This window comes from Hyperolius riggenbachi, chromosome 3 (assembly GCF_040937935.1).
Source record: "Hyperolius riggenbachi isolate aHypRig1 chromosome 3, aHypRig1.pri, whole genome shotgun sequence".
NCBI classification, from domain to species: domain Eukaryota; kingdom Metazoa; phylum Chordata; class Amphibia; order Anura; family Hyperoliidae; genus Hyperolius; species Hyperolius riggenbachi.
Genome location: NC_090648.1, coordinates 234,086,592 through 234,113,641, shown reverse-complemented (window position 1 = coordinate 234,113,641; position 27,050 = coordinate 234,086,592). Strand labels below are relative to the sequence as shown.

Sequence of the window (27,050 nt, the reverse complement as noted above, 5' to 3'; positions counted from 1 at the left end):
CCGGAATTGGGGTCGTGGTTTCATAAACTGAGGAGTCGGAAGATTTTTGTCCCGACTCCACAGCCCTGGTAAAAAGGTAGACTCAATTGGCAATAGAATGTAGCACGACATATAGACAGTTCACCAGGGAAAGCAAACACCCTGAAAAGAATAAGGGTTGGCAAGTGCCGGGGACACGGTAGCTGTAAGCCACTGTACATGGAAGAAATAGAGTCACAGGGAAGTCATTATGGAATTAATGGTATGGAGAGTTATGATTTTTTTTTATGTTTCAAGTTTGCTTCAAGCCTCTCAAAATCAACAATCTCATGATTCTTGAAGGGCCCATTAGCTATTCAATTTCCCGAACAATAGACCATCCGATCGATCTGAAACTATCGTTCAGGCCCACCAATGAAGGGGAAAGTGATAAGCAATCTAATCAGGATAAAATAATGATTTGGTAATTCGAATAGACAAAGAGATCGTTCGTCAATTGCCACCATTTGTGGTACCTGATTGATTGCATTGTCAGTCGTTTAGGAGATTGTACACCTTGGGCACCTTTAAAAATACTAAGCAAGTAAAATACTGGTAAGGACAGCACTTTTACCAGATAACAGATGATTGTCTGTTCCAGGTTTATGGATAACTTATCACATCCCACCTAGGGATGCAAATGATCTTTGGAGTGGTCATAATAAGGCCTCACACAGGTGCATTGAGTACCCTGTAAAAACAGGTTTGAAACAAAAGGAAAAAAAAAGCTGCATTGCATGGTACGCATGTGATGCATACAGTGAAGAATACAGTACATAAAGTAGCCTTCACTGCAACGGTTACCACACAGCATGCCTCCTTCCATCACCAAGGTGCCGATGTGAGCGCATCATTGCAATATAAATTGCTTTGCGCTTGTCATGAGATTAGATTGCCTGACACAAGGTAACATGCATCAGTGTGAAAGTAGCCTAAATAAGGATCAGAGTGGAAATAGAACTAATTTGTCTTTAAGCTTGGTTATCAGAGAAAAACAAAACAAAAAAACAAACACTGAAACCTTGCTCCTCACCTCAAGTTAGGACATTGAAACAATAAAAAGTGGAAAACAAGGTGTGGCCAACAAAACAGCAACATCAGTTAACACTTTGCACGCTCACATGCAAATACTTTCATGCAGATTACTCATCTAGGAACCACTGCTATCCTCACAGGTAAGTTAAAAGCTGGGGTCTTCGTTACAAAATACATTCTCTTGCACAGTCACATATACCAGCACAGAGGTTCCCCAGAATGTGACTACGCTACACAATGTATTTCTTTTCCAACCAAGACCCCGGCTTCTAGCCTAGCTGTAGGGATCACATTGGTTCCTGGATGACTGATTTGCATGAAAGTAGTTGCATGCAAGTGTGCTAAGGGTTAACTGATTAAGCTTGGTTATCATTACTGAGCGTAAAAAGGCAAAAAAAAAAATAATAATAATAATAGTGTTACATACCTAGATTTTCATGTGGTTTGGTAGGAATTTCCTCCCAGTTGTTTGTTTCAAAATTATAAGCGTGAATCTATTATAATGAAAACATTTAAAATCATGGAAAAGATTACAGTTAGTATGTTCCCAAAAAATATAGCTGCAACAATTGGATAAATAATAAATTACCATTGAAAATACAATAAGGGTTAAAATATAATACACAAACACACTCTATTTGTTGCAGATATACAACTAACCAAAACATTTGGGCCACTTTATAAAATAACTGCAAAGTGGGGTGTGCGTAATTATTCGGCCCCCTGAGTCAATACTTTGTAGAACCACCTTTTGCTGCAATTACAGCTGCCAGTCTTTTAGGGTATGTCTCTACCAGCTTTACACGTCTAGAGACTGAAATCCTTGCCCATTCTTCTTTGCAAATCAGCTCCAGCTCAGTCAGATTAGATGGACAGCATTTGTGAACAGCAGTATTCAGATCTTCTTGCCACAGATTCTCGATTGGATTTAGATCTGGACTTTGACTGGGCCATTCTAACACATGGATATGTTTTGTTTTAAACCATTCCATTGTTGCCCTGGCTTTATGTTTAGGGTCGTTGTCCTCCTGGAAGGTGAACTTCCACCCCAGTCTGAAGTCTTTTGCAGACTCCAAGAGGTTTTCTTTCAAGATTGCCCTGTATTTGGCTCCATCCATCTTCCCATCAACTCTGACCAGCTTCCCTGTCCCTGCTGAAGAGAAGCACCCCCAGAGCATGATGCTGCCACCACCATATTTCACAGTGGGGATGGTGTGTTCTGAGTGATGTGCAGTGCTAGTTTTCCACCACACATAGCGTTTTGCATTTTGGCCAAAAGGTTCCATTTTGGTCTCATCTGACCAGAGCACCTTCTTCCACATGGTTGCTGTGTCCCCCACATGGCTTGTGGCAAACTGCAAACGGGACTTCTTATGCTTTCTGTTAACAATGCCTTTCTTCTTGCCACTCTTCCATAAAGGCAAACTTTGTACAGTCCATGACTAATAGTTGTCCTATGGACAGAGTCTCCCACCTGAGCTGTAGATCTCTGCAGCTCTTCCAGAGTCACCATGGGCCTCGACTGCATTTCTGATCAGCGCTCTCCTTGTTCGGCCTGTGAGTTTAGGTGGATGGCCTTATCTTGGTAGGTTTACAGTTATGCCATACTCCTTCCATTTCTGAATGATCGCTTGAACAGTGCTCCGTGGGATGTTCAAGGCTTTGGAAATCTTTTTGTAGCCTAAGCCTGTTTTAAATTTTGCAATAACTTGATCCCTGGCCTGTCTTGTGTGTTCTTTGGGCTTGTTGTTGACGGTGTTGTTGCTCCCAATATTCTCTTAGACAACCTCTGAGGCCCTCACAGAGCAGCTGTAGTTGTACTGACATTAGATTACACACAGGTGCACTCTAGTCATTACCACTCATCAGGCAATGTCTATAGGCAACTGACTGCACTCAGATCAAAGGGGACCGAATAATTACGCACGCACCACTTTGCAGTTATTTGTAAAAAATGTTTGGAATCATGTAGGATTTTCGTTTCACTTTGTGTTGGTCTTTCATGTGGAATTCCAATAAAATTGATTCATGTTTGTGGCAGTAATATGACAAAATGTGGAAAACTTCAAGGGGGCCGAATACTTTTGCAACCCACTGGATATAGTGAGCCAGGTGTATAGTGAGCCAGGTGTGCAGCCAGGTATATAGTGAGCCAGGTATTTAGCCAGGTATATAGGTAGCCAGATGTCTTCCCCCCCCCCTCCCCCCCAATCCTCTCCACCCCTCCTCCCGATCATCTCCTGCTCATCCTCCTAGCACTCTGTGGGTAGTGATCTGTGCTACCCACAGCATGCAGAACAAGCATCCAGCCACCCTAGGGAATCCCTGGGCAGCCAGCGGGGCAGAGAATGTGCGGGGGTTCCCGCTTGTATGCGGAGGCTGTGCTGGCGGGGGATCCCCCTCTCTGCGGGTGGGGTGATCCCCCTTCTATTGTGGCTGTGCGGGTGGCCCATCCCCCTCCTCCCCCAGATCTCCCCCCCCCCCCGTCTAAGCCCGTTGAGTAAATAGATGTACTCACCCGAGGGCTTTCTCCAGCGACGGCTGCGACGCACGCCCTCCATCTCCGAAGTCTTGTTCTCTGTACAGTTACATTACGAGACTTGGGGACGTCACCAGGAGGTAAGTCCACCTGTACTCCTCGTTTTTAGATCATTTTAACCTGCCTGGCGCCTCTGTCCAAATTTGCACAGCTTTCCCAAGGTGTCCACCCTGCTAATACTGCTCTCTGGGGCCCCTAAGCCTCTCACATAGATAACGCCGTGCCCACTTTCGACCACCAAAAAATACTATTCTCTCCGGTTTGTAATGTTAATCAATTTGGGCCCGAAATTGATCAAAATGCTCGATCTGCATGCTGGGGCATCGACCTTTGGCAGATTGGATCACAGCAACTGAATCTGCTGGGGAAGATCTCAGTGTATGGGAACCAGTAGACTGGCCTCAGATACAAAACTCACTGAACATGTCAAGTGCTTGTTACCACGCATCCAAGGCTTCTTAAATCTCATCTGCACACCGCTGATGGCTGGTCTAGTTACACAACCTTCAGGTATGGAGGCTAACCTATCAAGATCAGCAAAAGGGACAGCAAGATGGCGCACTCATCCAGAGAAGCAAAATAAGGTTTCTGCTCTAACAAAAAACACACAACAGTGGAGCTGCACTCTTCCTCCTGCGTTGATAATTCAGCTCCTGTATGCAGCCATCAGTACTTCCTTTAAGAATCTCGTTATTGCTCAGCAAGGCATATCATACAAACTTCTCAAGCAATACAGCATAATATCCTCGAACTCATGTGACATTTACAAAAGTTACCTTATCTAAAGAATATGCCGTCCAAGATGTTCCACCACCTAGTACATAGATCCTCTGTCTGTCATGTGCAATTTCATGCCTATACCTAAAGGTAACAAGCAATGAAAGGCAGCTGTCAGTTTCCTTTATGTTACATGTGATGGTGCTAAATTACCCATTGAGGGCCTTTATTTCACTGCCGATATATGTGAGGGACACAAAACGGGGCAAAGTTTACCTTTCTTCTGGCAGATCACATGGTGGATTGTTTGGTTTCAGCTGAACCCATTCTCTGGTGGAGAGGTCCAACCTATGCAGGTCTGTACTGTAGATGTAGCCAGTTGTTCCTCCAAATACATATAGGAAGCCATTAATAATTGCCATTGCCTGAAATGCAGAGAAATGATGAAGACACAGTGATGCACTGAGTAAATTACTTGTGCTCAAGATTCAGATTGCCTTCTTTGCAGAAAAATATATAAGGATGAATTCACACTGTGGTCCTTATCCAATCAACCTTTCTCCAGTTTTCTCCTAGATACATTTTCATATCATCTTAATAAAAATAAGTTCTTAACAATTGAAAAGGTACTAAAAAGTAGGAAAAATACTTATACTTGCAAAAATAATATACTTGCATGTATTTTGAACAACTTCCTGCTTGGTGGGAGCTTTAAAAGGCATTGTAATGGCAAGGTTTGAAATATCTCCTTGGAGAAAACTCAGGAGAAACATAGGATATGGGCCTGTGTGTTGCTGGATCTGAACGCAGAGCCCACATAATTGTATGGGCATATACACATTCCCTGCATTTTAACAGACACAATGCACAAACTACCTATAGTTTCTGGATGTATAAATGATGCACACATTTTATAGCAATTGATCATACTGTGATGATGTGTGCAATTTAACATGCAGAGTGTGGGCTGTGATACGTAGGTTATCTTATAACGTGCATAACCAACATACTGAGATAGCCCATAATTTCCCCATGGCCAAACCCCTTGAAGTAGTTCTGCAAACCATCTGATAATGTATTTTCCCATTATATGCAAGAAAGAGAAAAAGAAAGAGAAGAAAGAGAGAAAGAAAGGATTGATATGTACACAAATAGAATTCTGCATATAACTTATTGTATAGATAGAACACGCACCTGGCCATAAATGCGATTGGGTTTCTTTCCTTCACAGTTAAGTTTCTCCCATCTTTTATACTTGACATTACACACATGAACATCATTGCCGTTACTCTCACCAAAAGGGATGCCTGTGCCACCGAACACCAGCAGATTGTAGCCATGCAAAACCACTGGAAAATTAAAATAACCCCTGTGAGATTTCCATGAACTGTAGTCTGTCACATCGCAATACAAATACACTAGCATTACAAGTGATTCAGCTATGTATTAACTAGTTTTTACCTAGCAGTTTGACTGTAGAATGTTTACTTAAGGTAGTGCAAAGCAATAATCTAACAGCGAATTCAAAAATAAATAGTCCTTTAATGGTTTACCAACCATACACCAAAAACTTGACAGCAGGCTACCAATTTACTGCATCAGAGTCATTTACTTACCTGCAGCTTCCTCCAGCCCATGTCCCTCGCCGCAGCTCGGGTGTCCCAGGATCCCCACCATTGCAGATTCCAATCTCGGCAGGTGGGCATCTTCTGTGCCAGCACGAGCTCGCACTCACGTGGGCGATCAGCACAGCTGCACAGGCACAGAAGATTTCCACCTGCGAGGTCAACATCTGCAACGGAGGGGATGACGGGACACATAGCCAGGGGCTGGACGACGCCCCAGGTAAGTAGATCTGTGTTTTTATGCTCGCACCTTCCCTTTAACCACTTCAGTCTGCGTGTTTTCACCTTATGGATGAGAAGAATTTTCTGTTATAGCCAATATTAGCAGTGCTTTACACAGGCGCCTATGGCAGCATCCAAATGTGATGTGACTATGATTAAGGACTTCATGTCCGAAACATGTTAGTCAAGTGCTCTCTTTTTTGTACCTGGACATGTCCTGAATAAACGTATCGATTTTTGATGTGGAGACATTGTGTGGACCATCCTTCATTGCTCTAGCATCCAAATGTATTGGTGCACACTGTGCCCAAATTTAAGTGACCGTTCACAGCAGCTCCTGTCACCTCAGAACACAGATCTGAGGTAACAGAACTGCTGAGAGAGGTGATACAGTTAGGGAGAGGTGACACTTATGTCTGCGGAAAACACCAACATTAACCCATGGACAATTTCTTGCATCCTTTGCGTGTTTTTGCACGTGTGTCGTCCACCATAGACTGCCACCATAGACTGACGACACCTGCTACCAGTCTATGGGAATTGTACACAATTCCCCACCTTCAGTATAGATAGCCTTCAATTTCCCTACGGCGGTCCCAAAAAGGTTAAAAATTGTTTAAATGATAGCAGCAAAATCATCACGGTGGGAAATGGGGATCTGAGCAATTGGTCACTCAGTGATCGGTCATGACGGTCGCAATCGACATGTCGCTAAACATCTTTTGACCAATTTTTGTCAATGTTATATGATATTGTGAAAATGATCATTCACTGAAAGAAAAAAAAAAAAAAAAAAAAAAAAAAAAGCCTGTTGCAAAAAATGCTTGCCACAAAAAACCTGTTAGGAGTACGGACTTTCAGTGATTGGTTGAAGGTCCCCATGATCCCTTGCATCTATCATTGCTGCCTGGAAGGGGAGGGGGGTCCTTTAGGCAGCATCAGGGTACTCGTGAACATGTTTCAATATTTTTTTATTTTACACATTTTTAGCCATTTTTATTAATGATCATTGATAATGTAACTCTGCAATATAAATAGATTCTCTAGAACTTACATGACATGGATGCCAGCTCCCTTGGCATATAACCATCTGTTCCCATTTGGTGCCATGTTCCTGTGGCAAAATGGTACCGCCAAAGTTCTCTGAAAAGAGGGTAGTCTTCATTTTCTGGCCCGCCTGATTCATCATAATCTGGATTGTACCCACCAAATACATATAAATTAGTATTATCAGCCACACATCGATGACCACTTCTTGCAGGAGGTGACCTGCGACCTGCAAAACAATGCAAGCACACTGAAGCACAATAAAAAACTTCAGAGAGTACAGCACATATAAGCACAAGCTACATGTAAACCTTTAAAGCAAGCTTATACTGAGAGAATATAAAAACTGTCATTCTGCTATGGCCAAAATGTGTTCTAAATATTACACTTGCCTGGCAATTGTGCTGCTCCCAAGCACTGAAAGGGAGATTCCATGTTTGATGTAAGCTCACTGCACAAGTCTTTTGGCAGCGGTACCAAAGGTTTGCAAGTCACTCTACAGCTAACTAAGTTTACAAAGCTCACAGAAAGTTCAAATTACAACTCTGCCACAGTGTGTGGGTTCACCATGTTTGGGGTGATTTATGTGTAGGTGTGTGTGTGTAGGTGTGTGTGTGTAGGTGTGTGTGTGTAGGTGTGTGTGTGTAGGTGTGTGTGTGTGTGTATAGGTAGGTGTGTGTGTGTATAGGTAGGTGTGTGTGTGTATAGGTAGGTGTGTGTGTGTATAGGTAGGTGTGTGTGTGTATAGGTAGGTGTGTGTGTGTATAGGTAGGTGTGTGTGTGTATAGGTAGGTGTGTGTGTGTATAGGTAGGTGTGTGTGTATAGGTGTGTGTGTGTGTGTGTGTGTGTAGGTGTGTAGGTGTGTGTGTAGGTGTGTAGGTGTGTGTGTAGGTGTGTAGGTGTGTGTGTGTGTGTGTGTGTGTGTGTGTGTGTGTGTAGGTGTGTGTGTAGGTGTAGGTGTGTGTGTAGGTGTAGGTGTAGGTGTGTGTGTGTGTGTGTGTAGGTGTGTAGGTGTGTAGGTGTGTGTGTGTGTGTGTGTGTGTGTGTGTAGGTGTGTGTGTAGGTGTAGGTGTGTGTGTAGGTGTAGGTGTAGGTGTGTGTGTGTGTAGGTGTGTAGGTGTGTGTAGGTGTGTGTGTGTGTAGGTGTGTAGGTGTGTGTAGGTGTGTGTGTGTGTAGGTGTGTGTGTGTGTAGGTGTGTGTGTGTGTAGGTGTGTGTGTGTGTAGGTGTGTGTGTGTGTAGGTGTGTGTGTGTGTAGGTGTGTGTGTGTGTAGGTGTGTGTGTGTGTAGGTGTGTGTGTGTGTAGGTGTGTGTGTGTGTAGGTGTGTGTGTGTGTAGGTGTGTGTGTGTGTAGGTGTGTGTGTGTGTAGGTGTGTGTGTGTAGGTGTGTGTGTGTAGGTGTGTGTGTGTGTAGGTGTGTGTGTGTAGGTGTGTGTGTGTAGGTGTGTGTGTGTAGGTGTGTGTGTGTGTAGGTGTGTGTGTGTAGGTGTGTGTGTGTGTGTAGGTGTGTGTGTGTGTAGGTGTGTGTGTGTGTAGGTGTGTGTGCGTGTAGGTGTGTGCGTGTAGGTGTGTGTGCGTGTAGGTGTGTGCGTGTAGGTGTGTGTGTGTGTAGGTGTGTGCGTGTAGGTGTAGGTGTGTGTAGGTGTGTGCGTGCGTGTAGGTGTAGGTGTGTGTAGGTGTGCGTGTAGGTGTAGGTGTGCGTGTAGGTGTAGGTGTGCGTGTAGGTGTAGGTGTGCGTGTAGGTGTAGGTGTGTGTAGGTGTAGGTGTGTGTAGGTGTAGGTGTGTGTAGGTGTAGGTAGGTGTGTGTGTAGGTAGGTGTGTGTGTAGGTAGGTGTGTGTGTAGGTAGGTGTGTGTGTGTGTGTGTAGGTAGGTGTGTGTGTGTGTAGGTAGGTGTGTGTGTGTGTGTGTAGGTAGGTGTGTGTGTAGGTAGGTGTGTGTGTAGGTAGGTGTGTGTGTGTGTGTGTGTGTAGGTAGGTGTGTGTGTGTGTAGGTAGGTGTGTGTGTGTGTGTGTAGGTAGGTGTGTGTGTGTGTGTGTAGGTAGGTGTGTTGTGTGTATAGGTAGGTGTGTGTGTGTATAGGTAGGTGTGTGTGTGTATAGGTAGGTGTGTGTGTGTATAGGTAGGTGTGTGTGTGTATAGGTAGGTGTGTGTGTGTATAGGTAGGTGTGTGTGTGTATAGGTAGGTGTGTGTGTATAGGTGTGTGTGTGTGTGTAGGTGTGTAGGTGTGTGTGTAGGTGTGTAGGTGTGTGTGTAGGTGTGTAGGTGTGTGGTGTGTGTGTGTGTGTGTGTGTGTGTGTGTGTGTGTGTGTGTAGGTGTGTGTGTAGGTGTGTGTGTAGGTGTGTAGGTGTGTGTGTAGGTGTGTAGGTGTGTGTGTGTGTGTGTGTGTGTGTGTGTGTGTGTGTGTGTGTGTGTGTGTGTGTGTGTAGGTGTGTGTGTAGGTGTAGGTGTGTGTGTAGGTGTAGGTGTAGGTGTGTGTGTGTGTAGGTGTGTAGGTGTGTAGGTGTGTAGGTGTGTGTAGGTGTGTGTGTGTGTAGGGTGTGTGTGTGTAGGTGTGGTGTGTGTGGTGTGTGGGTGTGTGGTGTGTGTGTGGGGTGTGTGTGTGTAGGTGTGTGTGTGTAGGGTGTGTTGTGTGGTGTGTGTGTAGGTGTGTGTGTGTGTAGGTGTGTGTGTGTGTGGTGTGTGTGTGTGTAGGTGTGTGTGTGTGTAGGTGTGTGTGTGTGTAGGTGTGTGTGTGTGTAGGTGTGTGTGTGTGTAGGGGTGTGTGTGTGTGTAGGTGTGTGTGTGTGTTGGTGTGTGTGGTGTAGGTGTGTGTGTGTAGGTGTGTGTGTGTGGGTGGTGTGTGTGTGGTAGGTGGTGTGTGTGTAGGGTGTGTGTGTGTAGGTGTGTGTGTGTGGTGTGGTGTGTGGTGGGTGGTAGGTGTGGTGTGTGTGTGTAGGTGTGGTGTGTGTGTAGGTGTGTGTGTGTGTAGGTGTGTGTGCGTGTAGGTGTGTGCGGTGTAGGTGTGTGTGCGTGTAGGTGTGTGCGTGTAGGTGTGTGTGTGTGTAGGTGTGTGCGTGTAGGTGTAGGTGTGTGTAGGTGTGTGCGTGCGTGTAGGTGTAGGTGTGTGTAGGTGTGCGTGTAGGTGTAGGTGTGCGTGTAGGTGTAGGTGTGCGTGTAGGTGTAGGTGTGCGTGTAGGTGTAGGGTGTGTGTAGGTGTAGGTGTGTGTAGGTGTAGGTGTGTGTAGGTGTAGGTAGGTGTGTGTGTAGGTAGGTGTGTGTGTAGGTAGGTGTGTGTGTAGGTAGGTGTGTGTGTGTGTGTGTAGGTAGGTGTGTGTGTGTGTGTGTAGGTATGTGTGTGTGTGTGTAGGTAGGTGTGTGTGTGTGTGTGTAGGTGGGTGTGTGTGTGTGTAGGTGTGTGTGTGTAGGTAGGTGTGTGTGTGTAGGTAGGTGTGTGTGTGTAGGTAGGTGTGTGTGTGTAGGTAGGTGTGTGTGTGTAGGTAGGTGTGTGTGTGTAGGTAGGTGTGGTGTGTGTAGGTAGGTGTGTGTGTGTAGGTAGGTGTGTGTGTGTAGGTAGGTGTGTGTGTGTAGGTAGGTGTGTGTGTGTAGGTAGGTGTGTGTGTGTAGGTAGGTGTGTGTGTGTAGGTAGGTGTGGTGTGTAGGTAGGTGTGTGTGTAGGTAGGTGTGTGTGTGTAGGTAGGTGTGTGTGTGTAGGTAGGTGTGTGTGTGTAGGTAGGTGTGTGTGTGTAGGTAGGTGTGTGTGTGTAGGTAGGTGTGTGGTGTAGGGTAGGTGTGTGTGTGTAGGTAGGTGTGTGTGGTGTAGGTAGGTGTGTGTGTGTAGGTAGGTGTGTGTGTGTAGGTAGGTGTGTGTGTGTAGGTAGGTGTGTGTGTGTAGGTAGGTGTGTGTGTGTAGGTAGGTGTGTGTGTGTAGGTAGGTGTGTGTTGGTAGGTGTGTGTAGGTAGGTGTGTGTAGGTAGGTGTGTGTAGGTAGGTGTGTGTAGGTAGGTGTGTGTAGGTAGGTGTGTGTAGGTAGGTGTGTGTAGTAGGTGTGTGTAGGTAGGTGTGTGTAGGTAGGTGTGTGTAGGTAGGTGTGTGTAGGTAGGTGTGTGTAGGTAGGTGTGTGTTGGTAGGTGTGTGTAGGTAGGTGTGTGTAGGTAGGTGTGTGTAGGTAGGTGTGTGTAGGTAGGTGTGGTGTTGGTAGGTGTGTGTAGGTAGGTGTGTGTAGGTAGGTGTGTGTTGGTAGGTGTGTGTAGGTAGGTGTGTGTAGGTAGGTGGTGTGTAGGTAGGTGTGTGTAGGTAGGTGTGTGTAGGTAGGTGTGTGTAGGTAGGTGTGTGTAGGTAGGTGTGTGTAGGTAGGTGTGTGTAGGTAGGTGTGTGTAGGTAGGTGTGTGTAGGTAGGTGTGTGTAGGTAGGTGTGTGTAGGTAGGTGTGGTGTAGGTAGGTGTGTGTAGGTAGGTGTGTGTTGGTAGGTGTGTGTAGGTAGGTGTGTGTAGGTAGGTGTGTGTAGGTAGGTGTGTGGTAGGTAGGTGTGTGTAGGTAGGTGTGTGTAGGTAGGTGTGTGTAGGTAGGTGTGTGTTGGTAGGTGTGTGTAGGTAGGTGTGTGTGTAGGTAGGGGTGTGTAGGTAGGTGTGTGTAGGTAGGTGTGTGTAGGTAGGTGTGTGTAGGTAGGTGTGTGTAGGTGGTGTGTGTAGGTAGGTGTGTGTAGGTAGGTGTGTGTAGGTAGGTGTGTGTAGGTAGGTGTGTGTAGGTGGTGTGTGTAGGTTGGTGTGTGTGGGTGGGGTGTGTGGTGGTGTGTGTAGGTAGGTGTGTGTAGGGAGGTGGGTGTTGGTAGGTGTGTAGGTGGTGTGTGTAGGTTGGTGTGTGTATGGTAGGTGTGGTGGTGGTGTGTAGGTGGTGTGTGTAGGTAGGTGTGTTGGTAGGTGTGTGGTGGTAGGTGTGTTAGGTTGGTGTGTGTAGGTAGGTGTGTGGTAGGTGGGGTGGTAGGTAGTGTGCGTGTAGGTGCGTGTGCGTGTAGGTGCGTGTGCGTGTAGGTGCGTGTGCGTGTAGGTGCGTGTGCGTGTAGGTGCGTGTGCGTGTAGGTGCGTGTGCGTGTAGGTGCGTGTGCGTGTAGGTGCGTGTGCGTGTAGGTGCGTGTGCGTGTAGGTGCGTGTGCGTGTAGGTGCGTGTGCGTGTAGGTGCGTGTGCGTGTAGGTGCGTGTGCGTGTAGGTGCGTGTGCGTGTAGGTGCGTGTGCGTGTAGGTGCGTGTAGGTGCGTGTGCGTGTAGGTGCGCGTGTGTCGGTGCGCGTGTGTCGGTGCGCGTGTGTCGGTGCGCGTGTGCCGGTGCGCGTGTGTCGGTGCGCGTGTGCCGGTGCGCGTGTGCCGGTGCGCGTGTGCCGGTGCGCGTGTGCCGGTGCGCGTGTGCCGGTGCGCGTGTGCCGGTGCGCGTGTGCCGGTGCGCGTGTGCCGGTGCGCGTGTGCCGGTGCGCGTGTGTCGGTGCGCGTGTGCCGGTGCGCGTGTGCCGGTGCGCGTGTGCCGGTGCGCGTGTGCCGGTGCGCGTGTGTCGGTGCGCGTGTGTCGGTGCGCGTGTGTAGGTGCGCGTGTGTAGGTGTGTGTATATATATATAAAAATCAAAGTAATACAGAATTTGGAATGGACCATTGGAAGGTACTGAGCCAAACTGAAAGCACTGTGATTTTCTCAAAAGGATATCACACCTACCATACACAAATATGCCACCTATTAACTTAAAAAAAGTCCACCATCAGGTTCAAGATCAGTTTTCAAATCAAGTAAAAGCAGATTTTATTTAAAAAATAAATAGTATGGTAAAGAGCGAGCACTCAGGTGTCAATCAGGCTGCATAAGCATGGACCAAGCTGCTTGCGCACTGTAATGCACACTGCATGCGTTTAACGTGGCCAAAGACAATGTGCACATATCTACATGCATTATCCATGAAAGCACTGCATACAGAGGGGTTAGGATAAGGGGATGCATTACAATGCAGAGATGTGAATGTGCCCATGAAATTGTATAGGGAGGAGGTTCACATACAGAATTACTGCACAACCCAAGACCTATACTGTGAACAGAACTTACTACTAACGTCATAAAAATCTCTGTTAAGCTGATGGCAAGGAAACTAACCACATGGAAACGGCATGCTCTTTCCAGGTTTGTGTGACTTTCCTCTGGTAATTCCCACACATCCATGAAACATACTATTAGCTTTACCACATACGCTAATTGGCCTTAGATTGTTGGCAGGCTCAGACTGAGATATCATTCGATGGAGAGGACAGATTGTCAATGAGATCCAAAGTTTTCTAAACTGCATCCAAATTGTATGCAGCTTGAAACTGGGCAAAGCACAAATAGAGCATCCTACATAATTAAACCGGTGTCTGTGTCCTACTGGGTCCATGCGTTTTGCCCAGTGTGCATGTGCGGCACACGGGCGGACTTGGGACAGCAGGAGGATGAGTGCGCGCATGGTGGGGAGCATGGCTGCGCCCTAGTGCCCGTTTGTAAACGGGCGAGCTTATTTCTAGTAATAAATATATCTAAACAGGCCATGAACGGTAGATCAGGTAAAACATACTTGTTGGGGGAGAGAATAAAAAACAAAACACAAACCTCATACCTAGTCAGAATGTGGGATAAGTCTCTCCCAAGAGGCGCTCAGAATGGGGCAGCTTGTTTTTTCAGCTTTGGTCTCAATGCAGAATCAGTGCTTACAAGGCTGGAAGGTATTGGATTTTTTTTCTCAAACAGTTCAAAAGAAAGATCTCAAGAAAGTCTGATGTATGGCAATCCCCAACAGGCCCAACCAAACTACTTATTGGGAAAAGGCTATCAACACATTGTTCTCCCCTTGTATTCAAATCATAAGTCAAACATTTAAAGTAAAAAAAAAACATACTTAAGTAGAGGGAAGTAGATAGTCAAGAGGCTTCCCAGACCCTCCTGGTGCCCACCGCTCCAGTGACGGGTCCCTCTAAGCCTATCCAACAGGAGCTTGTCAGATATGTTCTTGTGGCCGTGCTCCTGTCAGTGTACGAGCGTGATTGTACTGCATATGCAAGGATACACGGAGGGGAGGGTGCAGGGCTGCAACAGTGGGGTAGAGGGGGATCTGGGAAGCATCTGGAGCATCTTAACTATTTCCCTCTCAACAGTTTGTTTCAACATAAAAAAAAAAAAAAAAAATTTTTACTGCTCTACTGATCTCCTGTCAGTAATGCAATGCTGATTTTTAGCTGATCTCATTTGCAGTCTCTATGGATTTTGTCCTTGGAATCACAAACACCATTTATACTTTCCATGAAAAGTATGAGATTATAGAAAAATTATTATGTATGTCACAAGTTTTTCCACAGAAGCTAATATAAAAAGTACAGTAAGTGTGATTGGTGTTTGAAAAAAATGCTACAGGCTGTCAGAGGCCCTCCCCCCCCCCCCCCCCATGCAAATTTGCAAACAACAGCAACGCATCAATGTACCAAGTGTGAGCCTACACACACGCATGAACACCCTGCTCAACCAGAAACTAAGCAGCTTGTATTTACCACTCTGGTTACTAAATGGATGTCCAAAATGATCAGCTATACTTGCAGTGTTTTACACTCCATCTTCTTCCCAGTTTGTAGATCTGTTTAACGATCAGGGTAAGAAGAAAATGAATGATGGCCACAAGTTGACCATGAAATGAGCCATGAAGCTGTGATTTTGCACTGCATCATGTGTTACAGAGCTAGCGCATGCCAATGACAACAATAGTTAGAGTTTTGTTAAAGCCGGACTGAGAAACATAATGCATCAATCAGAATAAGCATATCAAAGCACTGGTAGTCCTCATCGCTTATATTCTGGTTTAAAGTATCTGTAAACTGATTGTGCTAAGCAAGGGAAGTATGCTCCAATGTTAGCATTGGAGCAGATATGCCAGGCATCAAAGTAACAAACGTTGATTCAGGTAAAACGGTTAAGGACTAACTGTGCACTGTTTATTGCAAGCTTTCAAAACATTACGTTTCTTCTTAAGCCATTATACAAAACGGGAATGTTTCTGATACAGTTCTGTATATGTCTGAAGAAGAAACAATGCTTTGAAAGCTTGCAATAAACAATGCACGGGTAGTCATTTAACGCATTACCTGAAACATTTGTTGGTTTTATGTCTGCATATCTGATCGCGTTATGGTTTTCATTGCCACTATCAGAAAAACATGCAGGTGCCACAGAGGACCTCTGAAGTAGTCAGGTGCCAGGCAGTTCGGTTGATCCACTAGTTCTAATAATTAAAGCTACATTTAGTCTGACATAGCATATCAATCAAAACATAACTTCAACATAACTAACCTGTTTATACTTTGTGCTAAAGGCAAACAGGTTAGTTATGTTTTGATGATATAGATATAGAGAGATAGATAGAGAGATAGATAGATAGAGATATGAGATAGATATATCACAAGTTTCCATCAGCTCAAAGAGGGATGCCATTTCCACAGAAATCACCACATTGAAAAACTTGCAGTGGGAACTCCCACAGTGGTCAGCAGCTTTATGTAACTCACTGTGGGAAGGGAGTTTCTGGATTTTCATGACTGGAATTCCAGCTGAAGTTGATGTGCTGAAACGTAAACCTGTTAGTGACAGCAAGGAAAACAACTAAGGTGGTAAGGTTGTACAGCAAGCAGCCTTACCACTGTGTTTAGAATTACTTTGTCTCCTGTCACAAAGATTAGATTACCGTATACCCCTTTCATATGATCAGCAATCCAAAAACCCATTATTAGATACGGTTTTCATTAAATCCTTAATTTTGAACAAAAATGTTGCAGGGATGTCCCTTCTGGCACTAACAGATATCTGCCTACATCACCTCTGAATGGAGCAGGCCAGAGCTTTGAGTAAAGCGGTGTTCCCACTTGAGCAGAAAACTGACTTTTTGGCATTTTACCGCAACTCAAATCTGAACTAAATAGGAGCCATTCACACTGTGTTCACGTTTGAGAATAAATACATTGTATTTATTATTTTCTGGGTCAAAGACTTCACTTCCTGACTTGCGTCAGGGAGTGAATTCCGAAACTGCTCTGGAAACCGCTTAGAAAAGCGATGTAAACCAGAAACGCAGTGCGCACTGGAGCGCCGGAAGGGGGATGGGAAGCACGGAAAACGCTTGCGATTTTAGGTGTGAATTAGGCCTCAGTCTGATGAGGGGTGGACCAGAAAGACAAAAAAAAAAAAAAAAAAAACACCAGGAGCCAATAGTGCAATGGTCTGTACACCAAGATAAATGTGTAAAATGATACACTTGCATTTCTTGCAAGCCGAAATTTGTGATATGTTAGCAGCAGTCCTGAGGATGTGGGCACCGTCAGCTCCGTGTATGCAGGGAGAGACTGACTATCTCATGTAAAGCTTTGTAGACATGCTAGATTTAACATGGGTGAGGTGGCTGATAATGACCAACTCTGCTGAGAACCTAGCATCTGTACAGAAGCCCTCGAATTCCCCTTGGCAAGTCAGCAAGCAAGACGCTCAGCGGTTCAACTCTGCCGAGGGCATTGTTCTCCCCGCTCACCCCACCTCCTCTGGCAATCTATGCACACAGTACTCCACCCCCCAAATAAAGCATGGTTGACCTTGTGGCTACAGACAGCTATATAGCCTCAGCCCCACACTGCCACCTGAGGAATGGAGTCCCAGTCCCTACTGGGTGACATGCCTCATACATGTGTAAAGGGCTTTAAAGATAATGGCATTAAGTGAATATTGGTGTACATTTTGGTCAATGCAATGCGTGCACAGTAGGGAATGTGCTGCAGAGGGATAGCTAGATCGCTCACTTACAGCTGTTGGCGGTCCTCATTTAAATGAATGGTATGGATAGAGAAAGAGTGTGCGAGTGTGTCCACTGCTATCACCACCAATCAGCCTTCGTCTGGATCTTAGTGGCTATTCGGGCGCAGAGGGAAGCAGAGGATGGAATGGCTCTCCCTGCATTACACAATGTGGGGGAATATAACCAGTACCCTACCGATGGCCTAGTTTGTCTTTTTGGACACATAATTCGGGTTCTGGCTATTGCCGGCACCGAATGACAATGATTTGAGTAGAATTACACCTGCACTGCTATAGATGTAATTAACATTGTCTACGGCGGCTCCTATGTCAGGTGATATGAGGTGTCATGCTGGCGCTGAGATGACCTGACTCGGCAGAGCTAAGTGGTGAGGTCGCTGTGCAACATTTTGATAATGATATAAAATGTACAACAAATTTTAACAAGATATGAAGTCTAAACAAGCTGAACAGAAAGAAGAGCAATAGATTATCTCTTAGCATGACTCAAGAGATCCCAAAAAATATAAAGCCCCATCTACACGATACGATTCTTTGTACGATTCGATTGCAATGGCAAATCGAATCCCGATCGGACATGTTGGATTTAATCGGAGCATAAATAGAATCATAATCGAATCGTACAAAGAATCGTATCGTGTAGATTGGGCTTAAAAGCTAAACAGCTTAAAAGCTAAACAGCTTAAAAAGTACTTTGAAACATTTTGTCCTAACCTACACGTGGGGAGTTTTCACCTATGAATACCTATATAAAAATATTCTCCTGTCCAGCATCTCAATCCACCAAGCACTGTATACTTTAGGAGGTGGAAAAAAAAGAAAAAGAAAAAAGCTTTATACTGTATAATTTATTGCCTCCATGTCTCAATTCCTTTAGAAGATACTATGACAAAACTAAAATTTAAAAATGTACTAAAAAATAAAAACAAACAAAAATAAAACAAACAAACTAGGATTGTGGAAAGATGTGCCAGTATAACAACACTAGTTAGGTGGGTGTATGATCTTCCAAAGATAGCAAGAACCATTTTGTGAAGACACATAGCAGCTATGGAGAGGATACACAAAGAGCAGCTAGGAGGACAGATTGGCAAAAACACCAGACAAACAAACAAATGAACTATGCATGGCTGGTAATCATCACCCACCTTCTCTTAAAAACCTGCTAGGAATCCTGATGCTGGGGCAGGAGTGAGTGAAGAGTCGCCTAACGGGAAACCAGCGTACCTTCTTCTTAGTGCCTGTTACCACAATTACCAGCAATGAGTCAGACATACACAACACGGCATCAACAGACAGCAACATGAGCAGCAATAAGGAGCTGGGCAATGTGACATCCACTATAGTAATGTGACAGCAGTGGCAGGGTGTACATATAACACCACTGCAATACTAAGAGGTGAAGAGAGGCAAAGGAAAAAAAACAAGACAAAGGAGGGGTTTATATGGTGATGGGGGTAAGGGGATATAGGAGAGAAAGACCAAGGAGGGGAGGGAATAGAGGGGTGGAAAGAGGGAAGCGGAGAAGGAGAGACGGTATGTGGAGGGGAGAGAGGAAGGAGGACACGTGTGGAGCGAAGTTCAAACTTTTTGTCATGGATTCTTATAACACTTTTTTTCCTCATCTTATTCATACGGCTGCTTCGTAACAGAAAAAGTTAACTCAAAATACAAATATAAAATGGGGGATATCCTAATAGTTGGTGTTAAAAATTGTAGTATATAGATAAGATGAGGAAAAAAAGGTCATGAAAAAAAGTTTAATAAAGCAATTACTAAGAATAGAGTCATAGTGTAATGTCAGCCACACACTATGCAATTTTATGAAAGTATGATTGATACCAGCATTGGTACAAATGGATGTAGATCGAGGGATGACGAATGATTAGCATTCAGATTCAACCAAGCTGTCCTTTAATTCACTGCCCTTCATTATTTCAAGCCAGACTTAGGTTATATGTTATACTGTACAGTATAAAGACTTGGGTGCCCCTGACCATTGCCACTGTAGTCTACTGCAGTATAAATGGCCTTGAACAGTATATGAAAAACTACAAGTGTCCCATGCTTTAATGGCTTTTTAACACAGATTACTGTGTAATACTCTATTCTCAATGTGCAGCAGATACATGAAGCAATGGTTCTAAAAATACAGTCCACATGTAGGCCACAGCCATGTGTCCCTCAGCCATTTTTTTGGTTTAAAATGGTCAATGGACCTTGGAAAACCAATGGCTAAAGCCTCGTACACACGCTAAATGAAACTTGGCCGAGGTGACAGATAACAACTACCTCTGCTGAGAATCTAGTGTGTGTACAGCAGCACTTAATGCTCCGACACCACAACCAGTGATCAGCCTAGTGGATCAATTCAGCCAAGAGAAATGTCCTCCCCACTCACCCCGCCAGCCGTGTTATATCCCTTCTGTGTCCGCAACACCCATTCCTCCATACAGCAACAGAACACGTCGCCACGCAACTATACACCTGAGGGATTGAGTCCCGATTCCTACCACCAGGTGACTCACTTTGCATGGGTGTACGAGGCTTTAGACCAATCAGACTAGTTGGCCTGAAAAACTGCTCCAGTTTTCTTTGCACCAAATAATCAAAACCGCACCCTGCAGCCAACACCTATAGAAAACATTAGAATACCAGTACTGTGAGGGCACCTGCTCCATTTTATTTCTTGTGCTGCACATGCAACGTTCTGTGAACAACACCGTATCAAACATGCAGCAGATGTGTCCTGCTGCTGCCAGTGGCTGCCAACATTCTCCAAACCAGCACAAAACAGCTGGTTGTCTCACTAGCAGCAACCTCAAGATGCTTAAAATTGTACTGTGGTCAGGGCTACAAGTCTCCTCAACAGAATTTCTACAGTGAATCTAGTGAGACATAACATTGTATACAAACTAGACTGTTCTTGGTGGAGAACAGTCAGGGTTTCTTTGCTATGTGTGTAGGGGGGTGGGGAGAGATGACAGAGCGGCACAGGTGTGATGTTACGTGGGGAAGCAGCGCAGACAATGTGCTTGCCCGTAAGAGGTGAGTTGATCCTCCGGGCGGATCATTCGCGGGTGACTGCCACTGTACACACGCCTGATTATCGGCTCAGGCAGTAGCTATCGGCCACCTTAGGTGTGTGTATAGGCCTTTAGACAAGACTAGGAAAACAGGTGCATCTGCAGTGGGTGGATCTATCAACTGGCAGTGGCGTACACTGCTATCAGGAAAAAAATTGGTTGGATTGACTATACAAACTTTTGTGCGTGACTGGACTTTTCAATAAGACAGTTTAACACCGTTCAGTTGCTACAACCAAGATATAAAATTATCTGATCATGTATAGCTAATATGACTTCACACTAGCAAGAAGGCCTTCCTTGCCGCAATAGCAGTATAGGGGGTGCTATTGTAGCTAGGAACGTGAAGAATCACTCGCGTTCCCAGCCTGACGGCCGGTGACGGCGAAACCGGAAGTAGCCGCCGGCGGGTCCAGGAGCATCAGAGCGACTATGTGGGCACCGATCAGCTGCAGGGGGCTGAGGGAAGCCCCAGGTGAGTAAAACTTTTTTATTTTTGACAAAGTTACCTATAACGTGCCTGGTATGCCAAGCACACATCTTTTTAAGCGATAACTACTTGCTACCAGTAATTTTTTGGTGAGTGTGGATATATCTGGTTTGTTTTATAAAAGTAACTTAGTACAGTGCATGACAAGATTAATGGGAAGAGAAGATAAAATCAAAGCAACAATTTTGGCCACAGTACGTCTATAGTGCATACGTAGCTTTAGACCACTTATTCTCAGATGAGTTAGGGCTGGTTCACATTGCAGAATCTTTTTAAAGAGACATTGAAGCGAAAAAAATTATGATCATGATTTGTATGTGTAGTACAGCTAAGAAATAAAACATTAGGAACAGAGAAGGAACAGAGACACAAGTCTAATTATGTTTCCAGTAGAGGAAGAGTTAAACTCCAGTTATCTATGCAAAAGAGCCATTGAGCTCCACGACTTTCAAAGTTGCAGAGAGCTCTGTCTTCTGATGCTTATTATCTCAAGTGTCAGTCACTGTATTGTTTTTTATTCTACAGAGGAGAACAGTTCAAAAGTTCACTAGCCTGCTCTGTATAATCATTTAGAATGCTGAGTAGTGTGTAAACTGCAAATATTAGAGAATGATGCAATGTTATAAAAAAAAAACACTATATAACTGAAAATAAAAATGAGAATATTTTCTTTGCTACTAATGTTCTAGTAATTATCCGTACTACACATACAATTCATATCATAATTTTTTTTTTGCTTCAGTGTCTCTAAGCGCTAGTAGATTTGAAAAGCTCTTGCAATGCTTTGGGTGATATTTATAAAATCACATCGCTGAAGTGAGAACACTCACATAGCATTACATTAGCAAACTCTTAAAATTACAAGCATTTAGAAAAAAAAAGTGCTTGCAGTGTGAACCAGCCTCTGAAGTGTGGTTTTCTTCAAAACTATTAAATTATTAGTTGCCCAGTAAGACTAAAGACTGGTGCACAAATCCAATTTTGGCCACTGGTCAATTTTAGCACCTCCATGTAGTATGAGAGTTTACTTGCACAATCCGTTCATAGTTTACAAAATCTGTTTGCCCTCTTACTACATGGAGGTGGTAAAATTGACCAGTCATTGGCCTAACAAAATTAGATGCACAGTATGTACCAGGCTTTACAATTGAAAAGACCATCAAAAATAACATTCTGCAATGTTCAATGTATCTTTATACTAGTGCTTGCTAAACCTGGCAGAATATTCAGTATTGTCATTCAGGACAATTGGCCAGGATTTTAGCATCCAATGAAAACTGGCCAATAGGCTAAATCAAGTGATTCTCTCATTACTATACCCAAATAAAATGAGTTTTGCATCCAGAATAGACAATGCCCTAAACATAAGAAGCCTGTTTGAGAATACAGAATGCCAAAGCGACAATATGGATATATATGTGGTCATATCACATGATGTGGCCAGAGTGGTCATCCTTGACTTTGCCAACTTTCGTTTTGGTGACAATTTCTCTGAATATACTAGAGTACTCTATAAAGATCCCATCAGCAAGACTACAGATACACAGATGTCTAAACAATTCCCTTCAAACCCAGAAGTGGGCAGTGATGCCAATGCCCCCCTCTGTTATATACATTATCTACTGGCAAAGTGGTAATGACAAGAGGTTATTGGACATAGCATATTGTAGAAATAAGCTTAGCATGCAGATGATACAAGTGCAAGTCTAAATTCTACTCGAGGATTAAGTGAAGCAAATATGAAATATGGTCTTCTAAAGTTGGAGTTTCTGGACGCAGCCACCATATTATCCAAATACTGATTTTTTATTTTTTTATCCTCAAACTCACTATTATGGGTTGCATAAATATCATTGAAATGGCTCTGCAAAAGTTCTCAACATCTTGCATTCTCAGATTTACATTCCTCACCAAGAATTTTTCTAGCTCAGAATAAATGACAAGCTTAAGTATACCAAAATATATTCCAAAACACATGGTTTGGGCCACATGATTGATCATTATAAAATGTTTAAAAAGGACTGGTGTTCAAGTATTATGCAGATGTCCTCCATTTGCTGCTTTTCAATTGTTCATTTTACAACATTCTTACCGTAATTATTTTGTTAGTTACATAGCTCTAATCTCACTTTTTTTTTGGATCACAAATGTGTTTATGGTTTTCAATATAAAGATAAGCAAATCCATAAAATTTAACATATATGAACAATGTAAATTGCAGTAACATATGCATTACATAAAAGGTAAAATCTGCAATGGCAGAAAACTTTATCATAAATTTAACAGGTGCCGCCAGCACAAGGCATCATTTACTGGCACCACAGAAGTCATCAAATAGCTGAGGTAACATGTTGATATAAAGGCCACCACGCAGTATCAGTTACCCAGTAGCACGTGACTGAAAGTACCTTATATCCAATTAGAGAGTCTGAGAACCGATAAATTAGCAAGAGAGACTACATCTCTAGACTTGATTGGCCCTATAGTTAGAAATAGGGGTTGCTAGATAGATGGGACAGAACCATCTAATAGAAGAGAAAGGAGAGAAGAGATAGAAGGAAGAGAGAGAATAAAGAATATAGCACTGTTCGCCACTCCGCTACCCCTCCAGGATGCTATTTTAGCATTTATACTGTGGTAAGGGAGGCTGGGAGCCAGTGGGAATAGTAAGTAAAGTATGGCTTCAAACTTTTTCAAATTGCTGAAGTGAGTCATCCAAAATGTATTGTGGTTTAGGAAGATTAGGGGGAGAAATGGTGTTTTTATAGAGTAGAGAAATAAGACCTGGGGACCCCGGGCTCGTGGCACAGATATTCTCAAAGCATGTTCTGCAGCTCTAATCTCACTTTTTTTATCATGTGACAGCATATTACAGATCAAAGCTTTGATAAAAAATAAATAAATATTCCTTTAAAAGGAACTCTGTTAGGAAGATGCATCGCCTCGCTATCTTCCAAAAAAAGTGCTGGCTGCCTGCCTCTCATGCTGTGAAGCAAACCAGAGCATATGATGATGAAGTACAGGATGACAGGTTGTGGATGTTTGACTACATGGAGTAAAAAGACAGAACAAGAGCCCAGTCACAATAGTGTAAAGTGGTTTATGCCCGAGCTCCACACACACACACACACACACATGGTACACAATCCCCTGGGGGTAATTTATTTGGGCTCAGAGGCTACTTGAACAGGGAAAGCCTTGTACACACGTTACATTTCACCATTATTATGTTGCTCCATAGAAGTTGTAGGTTTTTAACTAGAACCACTGGATCAGTCCACCCATGGGGTACACTCCCAATAGCTAAACCAATATACAGAAGTGCCGAGCGCTCAACATTTTCTCAGATATTTAATATAACCAACAACTCAAACCATAAAATGTTCAAAAGCTCATATTTTCTTTCACTTTCCAAACACATGCCAGGTCCCTTGTTATTCAAGAATGCTGCTGTCAGCTAAATGCACAAACCAATAATCCGGCACCTTCAGTATTAGCCTCAGTGTTTGAATATTCACTATGTTCCAAACCACGCCAACCAAATTCACATGCAAAAAAGTATGCTCTCACCAGATGGTGTAGCTGACCCAGCAACAGACCAGCTATATGCTCTTTATATGTAACATTTATGTCTCCACCAGGGTAATTGTAGCTCCCAATCCTCCACAATATTTTTTTTTTTTTCTCCTCACCAATTAGCAGTGCTGACCCAATCGCAGATCAGCTTCTAGGTTTATCTTATGTTGTCAGAAGCTTCAACCTCTTTCAACCTTTATCGCCTCAGATCACAGCTTAGATGAAACGTGAACAAATGGGTAGCAGAAACAGGTCATAGGGCAATACACAACAAAAAAAAATGCTACTTTTATTTTCTGCTATCGTGCATCAAGAGTTTATGTCAAACATCAACAGTACGCTTTTTCCTACGCATTTTGTCCTAAGACACTAGGCACATTTACATATACCGATTATCGCACACCTTTACCGCCGCATACCTGATCGAGCATGTCGGCCCGAGATTTTCCAGCATGTTCGAATCGATGCATACAACCAATTTCGCCCTCGAAATTGGTCACGTAGTCAATCGAGCATGCTTTTTGGTGGCAACAATTTTCATCCGATTCAATAATCAGATGGTTGATCCGCCAAATCTACAGTTGTATGGCCACCTTAAAAATGGCTACAAATTACATTTTCCTATTTAAAATGAATGGCTGAAATTTGATTGGTCGTTATGCCCCACCCACTTTCCCCGAATTATTAACCTTGGTCACCAACTGTGCCAAACTTGGGGACTTTGGCTTTATTACAGTGAGGCTAGGTTCACAGTGGGACGTTACAGGCGCACGTTAGTGCAGCCTGTAACGCAGCCCCACCGCACAGTAATGAAAAATCAATGGGCTGTTCACAGTGCCCACGTTGCGTTGCATTGTAACGCAGCAAAGTGCTGCATGCTGTGCGTTCTACGCAGCTAAGCCGCGTTATACTGTTTGCACATGCTCAGTCATGTTGGGGAGGAGGGGAGAGCGGCCGGGCACATGGCTAATTAATATTCACTGCACTCAGTGACGTGCAGTGTTTATGTCCTGGAGCGGCCGCTCTGTGCGGCGATTGGCTGGGCGGGACCACGTGATGCCGCATGCGTCCAAGAGTGCGCATCACGGACGCCAGAGTGAGCTGCACAACGCGGCTCACTGACGTCCACATCAGAGAGCACCAGGCGTTGCATTAGGGGCACGTTATGTGCCCTATAACGTCCCCTAAACGCAACGTCCCACTGTGAACCTAGCCTGAGACCCCCAGAACATATCTTCTAAGTAACTAAATAAGGGATCTGTATACCAAGTCTTGTTACAGCCAGTCAAGGTGTGTGTAGGATAGATAAAAGGTCAATTGCTTTTAGATCTGAGCACTCTGAGACAGAATTATGCTGGGAATACATGGTTCATTTTTGAGCCATTTAGATGGTTCGATAGATAATTTCCGTCATGTCCGACTTCCCATTTGATCATTTCACCGATGGATTTCTCAGAGGTGAATAGAAAAAGAAAAACGAGCGGAAGAGAATAGATTACAGAATCGAGCGTCAAAAACGATCGCGTGCAGAATCGAGCGACAGAAACGAACCGTGTAGTCCCAGCATAACATTCAGCTGAGACAAAACAATAAATCTGCCTTAAAGAGGAACTCCAGTGAAAATAATGTAGTAAAAAAAGTGCTTCATTTTTTACCATAATTATGTATAAATGATTTAGTCATTGTTTGCTCATTGTAAAATCTTTCCTCTCCCAGATTCACATTCTGACATTTATTACATGGTGACATTGTTACTGTGGGCAGGTTATTTAGCTGTTTCTAGCTGCTCTGTCTGTTAGAGACAGCTAATAACAGCTATTTCCTGTCTCTGAACATTGTTACATTGTGGCAGTTTGCCAGCAGTACCGCGGTATTCAGAGCCTTTTGTGGGAGGGGTTTCAGCACAAAATCAGTCACACAGCGCCCCCTGATGGTCTGTTTGTGAAAATCATTGTCTTTCTCATGTAAAATGGGGTATCAGCTACTGATTGGGAAAAAGTTCAATTCTTGGTTGGAGTTTCTCTTTAAGTTTTTAAACATAACATAAAACTGTGGGTTCTCTAAAGGTTATTTTTAGGAGTAGGAGGATAGAAACAATTGTTTATCTCTTCACTTTGTTTTCGCAGTAGTCTCCTTCGCCACAGGGGCCATTTCTGTCTAAGGGACAGACCACGTTACCCGCAGTGCGACCCGATGGGATGGAAATGGTCCAACAGACAGAAGCTGCGGCGTGTTGCCGAGCAGCGCGTGCTGTACAGAGCAGCGTACAACTATGGGAGCCAATAATACCACAAATAAATATTCATAGATTGTTGCAGTAGACGTGCAGCACGCATGCGCATATACTCAAAATCACGGGACTCACTTCCTGTCTGGAAGTGTGCATGTGACTGGGGGGTCAGACGTTTGACATCACTGGTTTACGCGTTCGGGAATGGGGTCACACAGACTTTCTTGTTGGCACAGTTTGCTGCAGGGAACAAAATAATGTCAATGGTGCAGTGTGGTTTGCTGCAGCAGGATCTTCTGCCACAAACCTAATCGCATCAAGTGTGAAAGGATCCTTAACCACTTTGTCCTCGATGTATAAAAACGTCAAGGACCTGCGTATAATTGATTGGCACCGACATAGCCCGTTCAAGCGATGGGTAGAGATGGAGAGAGACCTAGCTGGCTCCAAATTACTTCATTTACCCTGGGCAGGGAAATTGGCTTCCTCCTTGGGACCACTACCTCCCCTGACGGGAGATACAATAAAGCTTTTTCATAAACATAACAATTCTCTCCATCTTTCCTCATGGCCTTCCCCAATGATCCCTTTGCTTGACAACCCAGGATTCCCCCTGGGAGTGCATAATAAGGC

The 27,050-nt window shown here is 44.1% G+C and overlaps 1 protein-coding gene across 2 annotated transcripts in view; it reads right to left on the bottom strand.

Annotated features, from left to right (window-relative positions):
- Nucleotides 1–27,050, bottom strand: part of KLHDC10 (kelch domain containing 10) — a 44,392-nt gene that overhangs the window by 9,515 nt on the left and 7,827 nt on the right. Inside the window, exons 2-7 of one of the 2 annotated variants that reach the window (XM_068275971.1) lie at nucleotides 18,184–18,276; nucleotides 7,211–7,432; nucleotides 5,504–5,658; nucleotides 4,586–4,734; nucleotides 4,369–4,453; nucleotides 1,481–1,547 (exon numbers count right to left, since the gene is read on the bottom strand). In XM_068275971.1, coding sequence (XP_068132072.1) covers nucleotides 1,481–1,547; nucleotides 4,369–4,453; nucleotides 4,586–4,734; nucleotides 5,504–5,658; nucleotides 7,211–7,432; nucleotides 18,184–18,276 — 771 coding nt within the window. The remainder of the gene's footprint in view (nucleotides 1–1,480; nucleotides 1,548–4,368; nucleotides 4,454–4,585; nucleotides 4,735–5,503; nucleotides 5,659–7,210; nucleotides 7,433–18,183; nucleotides 18,277–27,050) is intronic. The other variant, XM_068275972.1, reaches the window with a different exon arrangement.